The sequence below is a fragment of the Salvelinus alpinus genome, chromosome 32 (assembly GCF_045679555.1).
Source record: "Salvelinus alpinus chromosome 32, SLU_Salpinus.1, whole genome shotgun sequence".
Lineage (NCBI taxonomy): Eukaryota > Metazoa > Chordata > Actinopteri > Salmoniformes > Salmonidae > Salvelinus > Salvelinus alpinus.
Window position 1 is genome coordinate 7706908 of NC_092117.1, and position 13197 is coordinate 7720104.

The following is a 13197-nucleotide window of genomic DNA, read 5'->3' on the forward strand; positions in this document are numbered from 1 at the left end:
CGCTGAGACTTGGAAGTAGTCCGACTGCTTGGACTGAACTTCTCTATAAAGGCTACAGCGGCAGACTGGCCAATAGGCATTCACTGAATCTAACGTACATCACCATTAATGTCACATAGGCTTGGCATAATGTCCTCATTTAATCCACTAATAGACCCATCAATATAAAGACAATACGGCCAACCGCCCCACAGAGTGGAGGAAGGAATCATTAGGCAAGTATAGAGAAATGATTAGGCAACATTGATCTGATGCAGTGAGCACAGAACATTAACAAGCTCAAGAGGATCATAGTCTAGTAAAAACAAAAGGTGCTAAAAACCAAAACAAACACACTGCAACAGATTCATTTCCACTGCAGACGCCTTTGCTTATTCTTTACTGACTTTTTTTTTTTTTTAAAGCTCCCGAGTGGCGCAGCGGTCTAAGGCACTGCATCTCAGTGCAAGAGGCGTCACTACAGTCCCTGGTTCGAATCCAGACTGTATCACATTCGGCCATGATTGGGAGTCCCATACAGTGGAGCACAATTGGCCCAGCGTACTTGCCTACTTAAATAAAGGTTAAATTAAAAAATATATATAATAATTGGCTGAAGTTTATGCGCCCACCTGGATGGGCGTTCCTGATAGGATGACTCGGAAGTTGGCCGCCAACTGCTTAATGGCCTTAGAGAGCTTGGTCTTCCCGTTCTTGATCACATGGCCCTCGTCGAGGATACAGTAATTGAATTTTATATTCCTGAAAATTAAAAATTGTATATATTATTTATAAAAATGACAGCCACCATTCCAGATATTTTTTAAAAATAAATAAATAAATAACCTAAAAAAGTCAATGTCGTTTCGTACAACATCGTAGGAGGCTACTACTAGGTTGTGCTTTTTCACTTGATGCTGTAACCTGCAATAGAAAAAAAACAATTATTTTAACCTCGTAATAATTTAAACAAATGATGATGCCGTGTTCTCCTATGCAATCTCTGTGGTGGAATCGTGTGTATGTTTGGGTGGGTGAGGGTCGGTCTAGGGGTCTTACCGTGCACGCTCGGTGGGGGGTCCTGTGTAGTGCAGGGGGTTCAGGTACTCGTCGGTGCAGAACTTGCCCACCTCGTCCACCCAGTGACCCGTCAGGGTGGGGGGGCACACCACCAGAGAGGGCAGGGGGGTGCAGTCTGCTGCCTTGGTCTTGGCATACTCCTGCGCCCTGCACACAATTAATAGAACTCTTAACAACAGAGGCGCCTCCAATGTGCTGACGGTGTATAGTTTAAAGTCAAACAGTGGACACGTTCCAGGACGAATACATTGCAGTTGTCTGCCAGATTTCACAACGCCTGGATAGGTATTCAATCCAATCAAGCTTTATTTATATAGCACATTTCAGGCATGGATGCAACGATGTGTTTCACAGAAAAACAATTAAGAAAAACAACTATTTACTACACACAAAAACAGATAGAAGAATCTTAATTTGTTCTAAAACTCACAGGCAGCCAGCACCCGTGCTGCAGCATTCTGTATGTTTTGCCCTTGACCAGTGGCTTTGTTGGGTTGACCAGACAGGAGAGCATTACAGTAGTCAAGCCTGCTTGTAAAAGCATGGATGAGTCTCTGTATCAGCCTGAGAGAGAAACAACCGCACCGTGGCAATGTTCCGCAGGTGGTAAAAATCTATTTTGGACACTCACACTCTCACACTCACTCACACACACACACACACACACACACACACACACACACACACACACACACACACACACACACACACACACACACACGTGTGTGATCGGAGTTCAAAATCTAAAGTTACACTTAGGTTTTTTACCTTCACTGCCTGTGAATTAAAATGTGCAGTCAGATTCTCTCTCTATGCTGTGGCTCCAACAATATGTGCCTCGGTCTTGTCCGGATTTAGCTGGAGGACGTTGTGAGCCATCCAAGTATTTAAAATCACCAATAGTCTAATTTCTGTGGAGCTAAAAATCCTCTGGTGACACAGAAACGTAAAGTTTTGTATCGTCTGAGTAGCAGTGGAAATCAATGCTGTGCTTGCCAAGGGGTAACATACAGTGCATTCGGAAAGTATTCAGAACCCCTGACTTTCACATTTTGTTACGTTAGTCTTATAAAAATAAACAAAAACAGGTTAAGAAATGTTTGCAAATGTATAAAACGAATACCTTATTTACATAAGTATTCAGACCCTTTGCTATGAGACTTGAAATTAAGCTCAGGTGCATCTTATTTCTATTGATCATCCTTGAGATGTTTCTACAACTTGATTGGAGTCCACCTGTGGTAAATTCAATTGATTGGACATGATTTGGAAAGGCACAAACCTGTCTATATAAGGTCCCACAGTTAATAATGCATGTCAGAGCAAAAACCAAACCATGAGGTCAAAGGAATTGTCCGTAGAGGTCCGAGACAGGATTGTGTCGAGGCACAGAGAAACCTCTCTGTAGCACTCCACCAAATCAGGCTTTTATGGTAGAGATGGAAGCCACTCCTCAGTAAAAGGCACATGACAGCCCGCTTGGAGTTTGCCAAAAGGCACAGTCTCTCAGACCATGAGATACAAGATTCTCTGGTCTGATGAAACCAAGACTGAACTCTTTGGCCTGAATGCCAAGCGTCACGTCTGAAGGAAACCTGGCACCATCCCTACGGTGAAGCATGGTGGTGGCAGCATCATGCTGTGGGGATGTTTTTCAGCGGCAGGGACTGGGAGACTAGTCAGGATCGAGGGAAAGATGAACAGAGCAAAGTACAGAGAAATCCTTGATGAAAACCTACTCCAGAGCACTCAGACTGGTTCACCTTCCAACAGGACAACAACCCTAAGCACACAGCTAAGACAATTGCAGGTGTAGTTCGGGACAAGTCTCGGAATGTCCTTGAGTGGCCCAGCCAGAACCCGATCGAACATCTCTGGAGGGACCGGAAAATAGCTGTGCAACAACGCTCCCCATCCAACCTGACAGAGCTTGAGAGGATCTGCAGAGAAAAATGGGAGAAACTCCCCAAATACAGGTGGCAAGCTTGTAGAGCCATAACCAAAGACTCGAGGTGGTCATCGCTGCCAAAGGTGCTTCAACAAAGTACTGAGTAAAGGGTCTGAATACTTATGTAAATGTGATATTTCAGTTTATCTTTCATAAATTTGCAAAAATGTATAAAAACTGTTTTTGTTTTGTCATTATGGGGTATTGTGTGCAGATTGAGACCAAAAAACGTATCAATTTTAGAATAAGGCTGTAACCTAACAAAATGTAAAAGAGGTCAAGGATCTGAATACTTTCGGAATGCACTGTATATCAAATCTCGCATCAGGTCTTGCTTGACTGATACCCAGCCTAATGATTGTGATCTTATCTTTGAAACGCATCACATTTAATATGTGGAGGAAAGTTCAGACTTGCGGGGGTAGGATTTATCAGGCCATCAATGGCAGAGAAGAACACTCGAATGATTCTGTCACGTACCTGACCTTATTTCCTTTGTTTAGTCTTTGTTTAGTTGGTCAGGACGTGAGCTGGGTGGGCATTCTATGTTTTGTGTTTCTATGTTGGGTTTGTTGTTTGGCCTAATATGGTTCTCAATCAGAGGCAGGTGTTTGTCTTTGTCTCTGATTGGGAACCATATTAAGGTAGCCTGTTTTCACTGTTTGTTTGTGGGTGATTGTTCCTGCATTCATGTGTTTTATTTTCTCAGGTTCAGGACTGTAGCTTCGTAGGTTTTCGTCTGTTTATTGTTTTTTGTTCGTATTGAAAAAAGTGTTCCAATAAATATGGAAACGTACCACGCTGCGCTTTGGTCCTCCTCTCCTTCTACTTACGAAAGCCCTTACAGATTCTGATTATTAGTGATCATGTCAGAAAAATTAACCCGTCTTGCATTTCTAATTGCCTTGTTATATATGCCAAGATGCCCTCTCAGAATATCATAATTGACCAGCAACTGACTTTCTCCACTTCCGCTCTGCCTTTCTGCAATTTCTTATTAATTGATTTGTTTTCTGACTCATCCAATTGGCTCTGTTTGGATGTGGCCTTTTTTTAACCTTACAGGAGCTATGGCGTCAATGGTTGCCCCTAGTTTGCTATTAAAGTTAACTAAATCATCACAAGAGGAAGGCAGAATAGGTGATGGTGTGTTGTTCATACACTCAAAATCTGTAGCAATTTCAGAGGTGAGATAGTGTTTCTTAATAAGGTGTTCAGTACTACCCTGTACAATGGGGAACAAGGTAGTAAACAAATACAGTGGAGATCAGACAAAGCAACATCAACAAGAGGATGTGTCAATAGAAAGCCCTTTGGTAATAACCAGGTCCAGAGCATGGCGGCAGTTATGGGTGGGTCCAGTGACATGTTGGATGAAGTCCATAGAGCTCAAAAGATTCATAAATTCAATTGCCTTGGCGTCAATCCCTGTCAACATGAATATTTAAAAAATCGCCCAACAATGATTTTATCATAGTTCAAGGACAATAGTTTAAAAAAATCTGAAAATAAAATGGGGCAGTGCTTTGATGGTCAATGCAGGGTTATAACAATCTGGACCCCCTATTTCTGAAACTGTCTGCCGCCATTGTCGCACCCCCTATTACCAGCCTGTTCAACCTCTCCTTCGTATCATCTGAGATCCCCAAGGATTGGAAAGCTGCCGCGGTCATCCCCCTCTTCAAAGGGGGAGACACCCTGGACCCAAACTGTTACAGACCTATATCCATCCTGCCCTGCCTATCTAAGGTCTTCGAAAGCCAAGTCAACAAACAGATCACTGACCATCTCGAATCCCACCGTACCTTCTCCGCTGTGCAATCCGGTTTCCGAACCGGTCACGGGTGCACCTCAGCCACGCTCAAGGTACTAAACGATATCATAACCGCCATCGATAAAAGACATTACTGTGCAGCCGTCTTCATCGACCTGGCCAAGGCTTTCGACTCTGTCAATCACCATATTCTTATCGGCAGACTCAGTAGCCTCGGTTTTTCTAATGACTGCCTTGCCTGGTTCACCAACTACTTTGCAGACAGAGTTCAGTGTGTCAAATCGGAGGGCATGTTGTCCGGTCCTCTGGCAGTCTCTATGGGGGTACCACAGGGTTCAATTCTCGGGCCGACTCTTTTCTCTGTATACATCAATGATGTTGCTCTTGCTGCGGGCGATTCCCTGATCCACCTCTACGCAGACGACACCATTCTATATACTTCCGGCCCTTCCTTGGACACTGTGCTATCTAACCTCCAAACGAGCTTCAATGCCATACAACACTCCTTCCGTGGCCTCCAACTGCTCTTAAACGCTAGTAAAACCAAATGCATGCTTTTCAACCGTTCGCTGCCTGCACCCGCACGCCCGACTAGCATCACCACCCTGGACGGTTCCGACCTAGAATATGTGGACATCTATAAGTACCTAGGTGTCTGGCTAGACTGCAAACTCTCCTTCCAGACTCATATCAAACATCTCCAATCCAAAATCAAATCAAGAATCGGCTTTCTATTCCGCAACAAAGCCTCCTTCACTCACGCCGCCAAACTTACCCTAGTAAAACTGACTATCCTACCGATCCTCGACTTCGGCGATGTCATCTACAAAATAGCTTCCAATACTCTACTCAGCAAACTGGATGCAGTTTATCACAGTGCCATTCGTTTTGTTACTAAAGCACCTTATACGACCCACCACTGCGACCTGTATGCCCTAGTCGGTTGGCCCTCGCTACATGTTCGTCGTCAGACCCACTGGCTCCAGGTCATCTACAAGGCTATGCTAGGTAAAGTGCCGCCTTATCTCAGTTCACTGGTCACGATGGCTACACCCACCCGCAGCACGCGCTCCAGCAGGTGTATCTCACTGATCATCCCTAAAGCCAAAACCTCATTTGGACGCCTTTCCTTCCAGTTCTCTGCTGCCTGCGACTGGAACGAATTGCAAAAATCTCTGAAGTTGGAGACTTTTATCTCCCTCAACAACTTTAAAAATCTGCTATCCGAGCAGCTAACCGATCGCTGCAGCTGTACATAGTCCATCTGTAAACTACCCACCCAATTTACCTACCTCACCCCCCATACTGCTTTTATTTATTTACTTTTCTGCTCTTTTGCACACCAGTATCTCTTCTTGCACATGATCATCTGATGATTTATCACTCCAGTGTTAATCTGCTAAATTGTAATTATTCGATTTATTGCCTACCTCATGCCTTTTGCACACATTGTATATAGATTCTCTTTTTTTTCTACCATGTTATTGACTTGTTTATTGTTTACTCCATGTGTAACTCTGTGTTGTCTGTTCACACTGCTATGCTTTATCTTGGCCAGGCCGCAGTTGCAAATGAGAACTTGTTCTCAACTAGCCTACCTGGTTAAATAAAGGTGAAATAATAAAAAATAAAAATAAAATAACCAGCACTGGTGGCTGACATTTAAACAGTATAGCATATACCAAACTAAATGTCCTTACAGCTGAGAGTATTAATAGAGCCTGGGGGGGGGGGCTTCAATAACAGTAGAACTACAATCTGAAGACAGCCATGTTTCAGTGAGAAACATGCAATCCATTTTGCGCTCCGTAATGAGGTCATTCAACTAGTGATTTAACTAGTGATTGCGCTAACATTTAAAAGCTCCATATTCAATGAGTGTGGGCCACTCGAGGTAAACAATGGAAAAACGACCAAATGATTAACGTTACAACCAGATTTTCTGAAAGTCTCCAATTTACCAGAATGGTAGATGACAGTTTGTAGAAACTCACTAGAAGGCAGAGTTAGAGGAACATAAATTAGGTTACAATAACCACAGTGCCATTTCCATGGGAGTTGATATGGTTTCCAAGTCCTCCGTTGCTTATTCTGACAGGGAGGACTGGAGCACTACCAGACACTGTCCGTCAGTCTCTAAAACGGTTTGCCATTGTCCTGGAAATATTCCTAGAACCCCTGCAGTTAGGGTGAAATCCAGTCTCTTAAAAAGTGCCGTTGCTCCCACAGCAAATCAAAGTTGTCACAAAAGGAGACGTTCCTGTCCTTGCAAAGTTTCTTCAGGTACTCGTTGAGGGCAACGAGTCGGCTGAAACGTTCCGAACCCCTTCGATAGCACGGGAGGGGGCCAGAGAGAATTATTCTCTTCCCTGTGCTAGCGAAGGTGTTACCATTTTTTGTGTAGTACTCCCTCAGATCACCTAAAGCGAAGGTCGTTAAAACCTTTGTCAATAATGGAGTAGTTGGCCAGAATTGTTTGGCAGGAGGGAGTTGATGTCATGGAAACGGGCTCCTGTGTGACAGTGGTCTTTGGGTCGGTCCACAGAGGCGTCGTGCCAGGCTAGCCTGATTCTTCTCACCAGCAACAGTGGATGGCGTCGGAAAACCCCAGGAAGGTGGAGGCTGGCCCGAGATCCTTCTGTCTCAAGTCAGCGACCTGCTAAACTGTGGTGGCCATGTAGGAGGGTGCCACTGGCTGTTGGTATATTCCCAGGATCCGTGTTGACTCCCGGGCTGGGTGGTCTGTATCAAGCAGGGGAAAGCTGTTTGATAGCTGAATCGGATCTTCTCGGATATATGAAGGGTGGCCAGACTGCCTCCCCGATCTCCTACGGCTTGCGAGATCCAGTCGCCAATGGGCCGCAGAGTTGAGCTTAATATCTAGCCGTTGGATTGGGACAGATCAACGCCGCCTGACTCAGACAGCTTTGCTATAGGAGGCATTTAGAAACAGATTTGGTTTGCCTGGGCTACGGTAAGAAAATAGGTCATCCGCTTCTCATAGCCGAAGGATCTCTTTCCCTTAAGCTGCTTGGTGGTGGTGCATATAGGGCAGACTAATCCCAGTCCATTTGACAGTTCCACAATCTTGTGATTGCGTGGAAATCAAAACACCTAAAGCATTTGTGCCCAGCCGTGGGAAAAAAAACATTGGTGGGCTTGCACTGCTAGCGTTAGCCTGCTCTGTTTTCATGACGGCTAGCAGCTAACTGCTACTTAAGAGGATTCCGGGACACAAACCTGCAGTCCCAGCCGTAAAGGCTAACCGCGTCACGGAATTCAATAAAACGTAAAAAAACAAAAAATTTGAAAATGATTTCATAAAAAATAAACCAAATGTAGACAGTACACTGTTCTGTTGCGTGCTCTGATGACGTCTGGTAACCACATATGATATAGCAATCTGATGCCCGACTGCACAGTCGATGACATAGCATGCAACCGTTGATTGATGCATGCAGTGCAACTGCAATATAGTCGGCCTGGAACACGACCCGTTTGTGTGAGAATCTGTCTCCGCACCACGTGCTCTCACCACTGGTGTCCCCCAGGGCTCTGTTCTAGGCCCTCTCCTATTCTCGCTATACACCAAGTCACTTGGCTCTGTCATATCCTCACATGGTCTCTCCTATCATTGCTATGCAGACGACACACAATTAATCTTCTCCTTTCCCCCCTCTGATAACCAGGTGGTGAATCGCATCTCTGCATGTCTGGCAGACATATCAGTGTGGATGACGGATCACCACCTCAAGCTGAACCTCGGCAAGACGGAGCTGCTCTTCCTCCCGGGGAAGGACTGCCCGTTCCATGATCTCGCCATCACGGTTGACAACTCCATTGTGTCCTCCTCCCAGAGTGCTAAGAACCTTGGCGTGATCCTGGACAACACCCTGTCGTTCTCAACTAACATCAAGGCGGTGACCCGTTCCTGTAGGTTCATGCTCTACAACATTCGCAGAGTACGACCCTGCCTCACGCAGGAAGCGGCGCAGGTCCTAATCCAGGCACTTGTCATCTCCCGTCTGGATTACTGCAACTCGCTGTTGGCTGGGCTCCCTGCCTGTGCCATTAAACCCCTACAACTCATCCAGAACGCCGCAGCCCGTCTGGTGTTCAACTTTCCCAAGTTCTCTCACGTCACCCCGCTCCTCCGCTCTCTCCACTGGCTTCCAGTTGAAGCTCGCATCCGCTACAAGACCATGGTGCTTGCCTACGGAGCTGTGAGGGGAACGGCACCTCCGTACCTTCAGGCTCTGATCAGGCCCTACACCCAAACAAGGGCACTGCGTTCATCCACCTCTGGCCTGCTCGCCTCCCTACCTCTGAGGAAGTACAGTTCCCGCTCAGCCCAGTCAAAACTGTTCGCTGCTCTGGCACCCCAATGGTGGAACAAACTCCCTCACGACGCCAGGTCAGCGGAGTCAATCACCACCTTCCGGAGACACCTGAAACCCCACCTCTTTAAGGAATACCTAGGATAGGATAAAGTAATCCTTCTAACCCCCCCCCCCCCTTAAAAGAGTTAGATGCACTATTGTAAAGTGGTTGTTCCACTGGATATCATAAGGTGAATGCACCAATTTGTAAGTCGCTCTGGATAAGAGCGTCTGCTAAATGACTTAAATGTAAATGTAAATGTGTGGTCATGCAGTTAAGTACCTGAGGTAGTGGTCCCCAGCAAGGATGCAGATGGACTGCAGGGTCTTGCCCAGGCCCATGTCGTCACACAGGATACCATGCAGCTTGTACTTATTCAGGAAGGACAGCCAGTTCACTCCGTCCTGGAAAGATCAAAGTCATTGAAACGGTCCATCAAATTAGTCATTTTAATAACCTTATCAATCACATTCTGCATACTAGCTATGGCAGGGTGGGACAATGATGTGACTCAATGAGCTGTTGCACTGCATTTCATGCCACACCGTGTGAAGTGACGAGTGAAAGAATTCATACAAACATTGTCACTGTGCTGACATTTTGCGTATGACTACATCACAGGCAGAATCACTGATCTACAAATCACTTTTCCATTAGAGAGATGGATGTTGGGCACAAAGCCCATCCATTCAACCACTTTAAAATGTGTGTTCTGTTCAAAAGCCATTTGTCAGCAGCAGCTGCCCTCCCTGCTACATTTAAAGCAAACCCTATTTGTAGAGGCTGGCAGAAAACGATGAGACGGAAGATAAAGTGGAAAGTGCTGAATTGCTTGCAGAGTTATTTAACTATTTAGAGACAAGGCCATCCCTCATCTTTTAGTCCTGGAGCATATCTGAGGAGTAGTGGATATACACACACACACACACACACACTTTCCAACCCTGTTCCTTGAGAGCTACCGTTCTGTCGATTTTCACTCCAACCCTAATCTACAGCAGCTGAATGCTTCTTGATTAGAGTTGAATCAAGAGTTATTCAGCCATGGCATTGTAAACATTCTTGTTTGATGAGCTAGCTGCTAGTTAACGTTAGCATAACAAGCTAGCTACTTCTGTGCAATTTACGTTTTTGGCTGTTATCTAAAGAAATGCCCTTGGAATGTGTTTATGGTTGAACTTTCTGTAAATTTTCATTCGAAACTGCATGCATAATGGGTGTTTAAGCACCACAAGAGACAGCAGCAAGCAGTTGCTGTAGAGTAGTCTGAGACCGAGAGCACACTACGTTTGTCACTAGTTACCACAGCCAGTCAAAATTGGCTATACCGTAAAAATGAATGAAAACAAAAATGTGCTTTTTGGTCTTAATTTAAAGGTTAGGCATAAGGTTAGCTGTGTGGTTAAGATTAAAATCAGATTTAATAGCCTCCAAAAAATATAACTAAACCAAAATATACCAGAGCCTGTCGTTTCCAATTGGAACAGACGAGTCATAGTGGGCAGAGCCAAGCACGAACTAGCGAGATCCTATTGGCGCGATCTGCATATTTGCGTTAGGGAACACCTCCTGAAGTGCGCAATAACTCAATTCGCCTTTGCACTTCTAAACAACGTGATTTTTTGAAAGGGCAAAGTCTACAAAACAAAATCTACAAAAATAAATATTAAAAAACAGTCCACTCCGTTCATAAACAGTTTTGGGAACAGAAAACTATTGAAATCAAAATGTTTCATTGATGTGAAAATGTGCTGAACGTCGGCCAAAATCAATCTCCTCCAACTGCCAGCCAGTGGGCTTCCTCTTCCTCTACCATATGTTTGGTAGTGAGTGGAAACGCCAAGCGGATGCTTCACATTTATACATCCGGCGAATTATCTGTCTCATTGTTCCATCTGTGGATTAGTCATAATTATTACTTTGTGCTTGTGGTAACTACTGACAACCGCACAGCAGAGCGCATTGTGCTTAACATTTCAAAGTTTAACTGTGATTAACGCGTTAACTTTGATAGCCCTTACAATAATAATCAATTTTACTTTGTTGTAGAGTAAATCTATTGATAAACTGGGTAAATCAAGATGTAGTTTAGGCCTACTTACAATACAGGGGAAAGCATATTCAATGAATGCATGCATTGAGTTACTGAGCTTGTTTTGGCAAATGTCAGTAGAGTGTTTGTCATCTGTAACATATGGAATTGTTTTAAGATGTTCATACCATGGATCATTTAGCTATTGATTTTGAATTTTAGGACCCCTTTCGGTATAAAAAAATAGTGATAAAATATTGAATTTGGTCTACAACTATAGCCCATAGAAACACATGGAATAACACATTCCTAAAACGGCAAAGACAGTAAAAAAATGACACATAAGGAATACGATTTAAGTGTCTGTCCTATACCTAGGAGATATAAGAAAGCTCAGGAAATGTGTATTTTTTGGACATATTTAACCCCTTATTTTTGTTGGCACAAAACGACCTTAATTTGTTTGTGTGGGTTACCTTCAGACGAGTCCTGTGAAACTTGTGGGAGTCATAGAGCAAAACAGAGAACCCCATCATGTTCGTGAGAGTCTTCCCTTTCCATAGAGTCAAACCGTTCGGACGCTACATACGTTTGTGAGAATAGCGATTTTCAGGATGTCTGACAAACACCGCTGTAGCTCTGCCACCTTCCACCGCACATGCTGAAGGCCAACATCCCTAGCTCAAATATACATCTAGCTTAAAATGTATGGATTTTGATTGGGATTTTTATTATAATGTTACTTAGATTGACGCACAGCTGCATCAATAGACTCAAGGATATATATATTTTTTTATATATATATTTTTTTAAATCGGCCTATAGGTTCATTTGCATAATTTTGTGTCATTAAATTGGTGTCAGAATATAACAAAACCCGTCAGTCAAAAACGAAGTGTTGGATCCGACTGCAATTCTTATTTTGACGAAAATAGTAAAGTACAGTGAGTTTAGAGTTAGAAAGTAGCTTGAGTAACGTCAACTAATGGCTCAGTCTAGTCAGAGCGAGCTGTGAGCAAGCCAGAGCGGAGACTTACTGCTAGGCAACAAGCCAGAGCGGAGACTTACTGCTAGGCAACAAGCCAGAGCGGAGACTTGCTGCTAGGCAACAAGCCAGAGCAGAGACTTACTGCTAGGCAACAAGCCAGAGCGGAGACTTACTGCTAGGCAACAAGCCAGAGCAGAGACTTACTGCTAGGCAACAAGCCAGAGCGGAGACTTGCTGCTAGGCAACAAGCCAGAGCAGAGACTTGCTGCTAGGCAACAAGCCAGAGCGGACACTTGCTGCTAGGCAACAAGCCAGAGCGGACACTTGCTGCTAGGCAACTCAGACGCAGGCTGAAGCAGCGGAGCAGAGAGAGAAAGGAGACGCATGCAACAGCTAACAGCTAAGCTAGCGACCCAAAACGTGTCAGCATTTCTCTATTGGTTTTCATATCCACCTTCTTTCGTTGTCCAGAAGCCAAAGGCAAAATCCTAGTCATATTAACCCATCCTAGTTGTTGCATATTTACATTTCCCCTCTTTCTAAGTCAACGGAGATGTTTCTCTTAAACCACTCCATCAGGTGCATCTTTTAGATCAATGTTTTCCCGCAAATTGTACGCCTTCCTTCGTCTGCTTCATTACAGTAGTTGCATGTTCAATAATATGAGACGATCGGCTCGCTATTGTCGCATGTTTTTAAAGATTTTAATGACACATTTCCATTCCTTGTACCCGTGCTAGGGTGTTAGGTCACGTGACAATCTTGACTGAGGATTCTGCTGTTTGACTCTGGTGCGCACTTTCTAAATCATAAAAATGTTGGCACATTCGTTAACATGTTGTGAATAATGTGTAAATGTCAATTTTGTCTGATAAACCACTCATGAGCATGTCTCTGATATCGGGGAGCGCACAATCAGTGGGGCCAGAGCGGTTTTACGCTTCTTCCAAAAACTTTTCGCTGGAAGTGAGAAAGCTAAAAAAAAAAAACGCCTGAGTGAGATATACATCTGACGA

The 13197-nt window shown here is 44.3% G+C and overlaps 1 protein-coding gene across 1 annotated transcript in view; it reads right to left on the minus strand.

Moving 5' to 3' along the window:
- LOC139562700 (TATA-binding protein-associated factor 172-like) overlaps positions 1 to 13197 on the minus strand; it is a 62790-nt gene that overhangs the window by 4571 nt on the left and 45022 nt on the right. The window contains exons 28-31 of the mRNA XM_071380635.1: positions 9444 to 9565; positions 1039 to 1206; positions 826 to 903; positions 612 to 741 (exon numbers count right to left, since the gene is read on the minus strand). Of these exons, the coding sequence (XP_071236736.1) occupies positions 612 to 741; positions 826 to 903; positions 1039 to 1206; positions 9444 to 9565 (498 nt within the window). The remainder of the gene's footprint in view (positions 1 to 611; positions 742 to 825; positions 904 to 1038; positions 1207 to 9443; positions 9566 to 13197) is intronic.